Source organism: Phaethon lepturus, unplaced genomic scaffold, assembly GCF_000687285.1.
Source record: "Phaethon lepturus isolate BGI_N335 unplaced genomic scaffold, ASM68728v1 scaffold54960, whole genome shotgun sequence".
Lineage (NCBI taxonomy): Eukaryota > Metazoa > Chordata > Aves > Phaethontiformes > Phaethontidae > Phaethon > Phaethon lepturus.
The window spans coordinates 7908-11194 of record NW_010513679.1 but is presented as its reverse complement, the minus strand read 5'-3'; the positions used below and the strand labels follow the sequence as shown (position 1 = coordinate 11194).

At 45.2% G+C, this 3287-nt stretch overlaps 1 protein-coding gene across 1 annotated transcript; it reads left to right on the top strand.

Annotated features, from left to right (window-relative positions):
* Positions 1 to 1718: 1718 nt before the first annotated feature.
* GPR139 (G protein-coupled receptor 139) lies at positions 1719 to 2669 on the top strand (the record flags this gene model as incomplete). Its single annotated transcript, XM_010290606.1, has 1 exon — positions 1719 to 2669. A coding segment is annotated over one exon (951 nt), but the record flags the coding sequence as incomplete, so codon positions are not given.
* Between the last annotated feature and the right edge of the window lie 618 nt (positions 2670 to 3287).

Here is a 3287-nt window from a genome sequence, read left to right as displayed (position 1 = left end):
AAAAGAGCATTTTCAATTGTAAGACATACATCCTAGGTCATAATTACCTTAATGTCAGCAACATCCTTTCTCTCTGATTTAAAGGAATCCTTATAGTTACTGTTGATTTGTTTTGGGAAATCCATCAAAGCTGGCAGAAATGTTTGAAGCACTGAATGCACAGACGAGGTGATTTATAGAACACTTATGAAAATGTCAAATACAAACATTTGGCAGTCTCTTATACGTAAACCAGATCTCTGATTTTTAAGTACTACTTCAGGTATTCTAGCCAAGTGATATAAACTTCAGATGGGAACAATCTCACCTGTCTCACTGCAGCCATACTACTAGTAGGAATAATAGGATTTTTTTTTTCCCCTCAATTCAAGGCTACACAGTACGTTCTAGTAAACGCAAACAAGTAGTTAAAGTTCAGCTGTACCTTAGCGCTCCAGGAAAGCGCTCCAGGGCTGTTTGCATCCATGGTGGGGAGCTCTGCCTGGCCAGGGTCTATAGGACGGAGCCCTTCCTATGGCACCTGTTTTAGCACTGGTTCAAGCAGCCGCTGAAGTGGATTCTTTAGGCTGAATCGCAGCTTTAGAAGCCTGAAGCAAACCAGACAGCGAAACAGCAGAGACAGGACACTTGACCGCTTCACCACAATATTATTTGTGCCATGTGATACACCTAGGTGTGGTTTAGGTGATGGGTCTGTAATTGTAGCCAAAGCATTGCAAACAGATGCTTTTTCAGCAAACTCAGGGGTGTTTACACTTGGGCTGAATCAAAACATCCATCATGTCTGATGTGACCAGCAGGGTTTGCTCAGCTGTATCAGTCCAGAGGAAAAACGCCTTGTAGTCAGAGAAGGACTTCTGAAAAACAGCTCTGGATAAGCAAGCAGGTCTTTGTGGAGGAGATCATTTCAGAGGTGGGAAGCAAGATGCCTCCCCAGAGCCCATCTGTAGGAGATCAGGTCAGACGGGCAGGACTGAATTACAGGAGAATCATCCTGGGCAGCACTGAAAACTTGAAGAGTGTGGTGAAGCTCCTCCAGCTCTCAGGAAGAGCTGAGGACACGTGTTGCCCTGGAAGCACTTCTCTCTACTGGGATCCTACTCAGGCGAGAAAAAAGTACCTAAAATCCAACATGGCTTTGATTTCATCTCTTTTTAGCTATAGTTCAAAACTAAAACCAGGCAGGCGCCACGAGCTGCAAGAGGAACAAAATGTCTCTCCAATGCCCACCCCACCCTTCTCATTTGTCACTTGTAAAAAAAATGTGAAAAAAGCAAGGGCGGAAATAAGAGTGGGTGTGTGAGATACTAATTTTTAATGCTGCTGCTCCTGCATCTCTGCACACAGGCAGGGGTCCCAACACCCCCTGTGCCCACAGCGGCAGTGGGGCCAGAGACCAGCAACAGCAGAGCCAGGGCCATAACTCTACCTCTACAGCTGCTCCAAGGAGATGGCAAAGGGCTGCCGACACCACCTAACCCTGTGTCTGGGGTGAAGGTCTGGACTTTCTCTCTGTCCCTCGTCCCGGTCTGCCAGGACGCTGAGTGACAGCACATCCCGCAGCTGGGAGCAGGGCCACGTGCTCCTCTCATTGCAACAGCTTCTCTGAAGGACCCAACTGTAGCGTTTTCCTTTTAATTTCTTGGTCTTTATTAAAGGCGGTCATGTTGCTAAGTGCTCGAACAGAGCTAGGTTACATCTTAATAGCCTAACTCTGTGTTTCTGTCTCTACAGCAAACATCCTGACAGTCATCATCCTTTCCCAGCTCGTGGCTCGCAGGCAGAAGTCCTCCTATAACTATCTTCTAGCTCTAGCTGCTGCAGACATCCTGGTTCTCTTCTTCATCGTCTTTGTTGACTTCCTCATGGAAGACTTCATTTTAAATAAACAGATGCCTCAGGTACTGGACAAAATAATTGAGGTCTTGGAATTTTCTTCCATCCACACCTCCATTTGGATTACGGTTCCCCTAACAATTGATAGGTATATAGCTGTGTGCCATCCACTGAAGTATCACACAGTCTCCTACCCTGCTCGTACCCGAAAAGTCATTGTAAGTGTCTATACCACCTGCTTTTTGACCAGCATCCCCTACTACTGGTGGCCTAACATTTGGATTGAAGACTACATAAGCACATCAATGCATCACGTCCTCATCTGGATCCACTGCTTTACTGTTTACTTAGTGCCCTGCTCCATCTTCTTCATCCTGAATTCCATCATTGTGTACAAGCTGCGACGAAAGAGCAATTTCCGACTGCGAGGGTATTCCACGGGGAAAACAACAGCCATTTTGTTTACTATAACGTCTATTTTTGCTATACTTTGGGCACCAAGAATAATCATGATATTATATCACCTCTACGTATCGCCTATAAACAACAGCTGGGTGGTACATATTGCATCGGACGTTGCCAATATGCTAGCACTGCTGAACACTGCAATTAATTTCTTCCTCTACTGTTTTATTAGCAAAAGATTTCGCACAATGGCAGCTGCCACGCTGAAAGCCTTCTTTAAGTGTCAGAAGCAACCTGTGCAATTCTATACAAACCATAACTTTTCCATAACAAGCAGCCCTTGGATTTCCCCAGCCAACTCTCACTGCATCAAAATGCTTGTTTACCAGTATGATAAGAATGGAAAGCCTATAAAAATATCACCATGAAGGGGGCAATACTTGGAGTTTCTGGGTGCAAGTTCTTTTCACGTGGTTACATCTTCAGGATGTAATTTGCTGAAATGGCTGTTTTGAAGGGTGGTTATTTGATTTAATTTCCCTGGGAGACCGAGGGCAGATCAGACTGTTTGGAAGGAAGAGGAGCACTCAATTTTAGGAGTAAAAGCGAGAAGGCAAATGCCTCCATCTCTTACACAGCATTTTGAATATGCTTCAGAGTTCAAGTCTTCGTGTTCAGTCGCACTCAAATGTTTTGCATCCCAGCACCAGTGCAGTCCAAAGTCATTGGAGGAGGGAAGCCACAACAGTGTTTAATTACAACCTTTTAAAACACAACAAAACCTTACTTGACCACGCAGTTCATCATCGACAGAGCAAACGGATGCTTTTAACTACTGTAGAAGGTGCCATTTCTGGTGTGTGCACTTGCCAAAAATGACGTGTTGTTTCTAACGTGAAGTAATACCACCACACACAGTCTTGCTGTCAAGACCTTGTTGCAGGAGGTGGCCTGTGAGACGCGAACCGTGACAAGCCCTTTTTGGCTCATTTGAATGAGGCTCGAGGACTGATATAGTACCTGTTGCAGCCTCGGCAGGGAAAGCA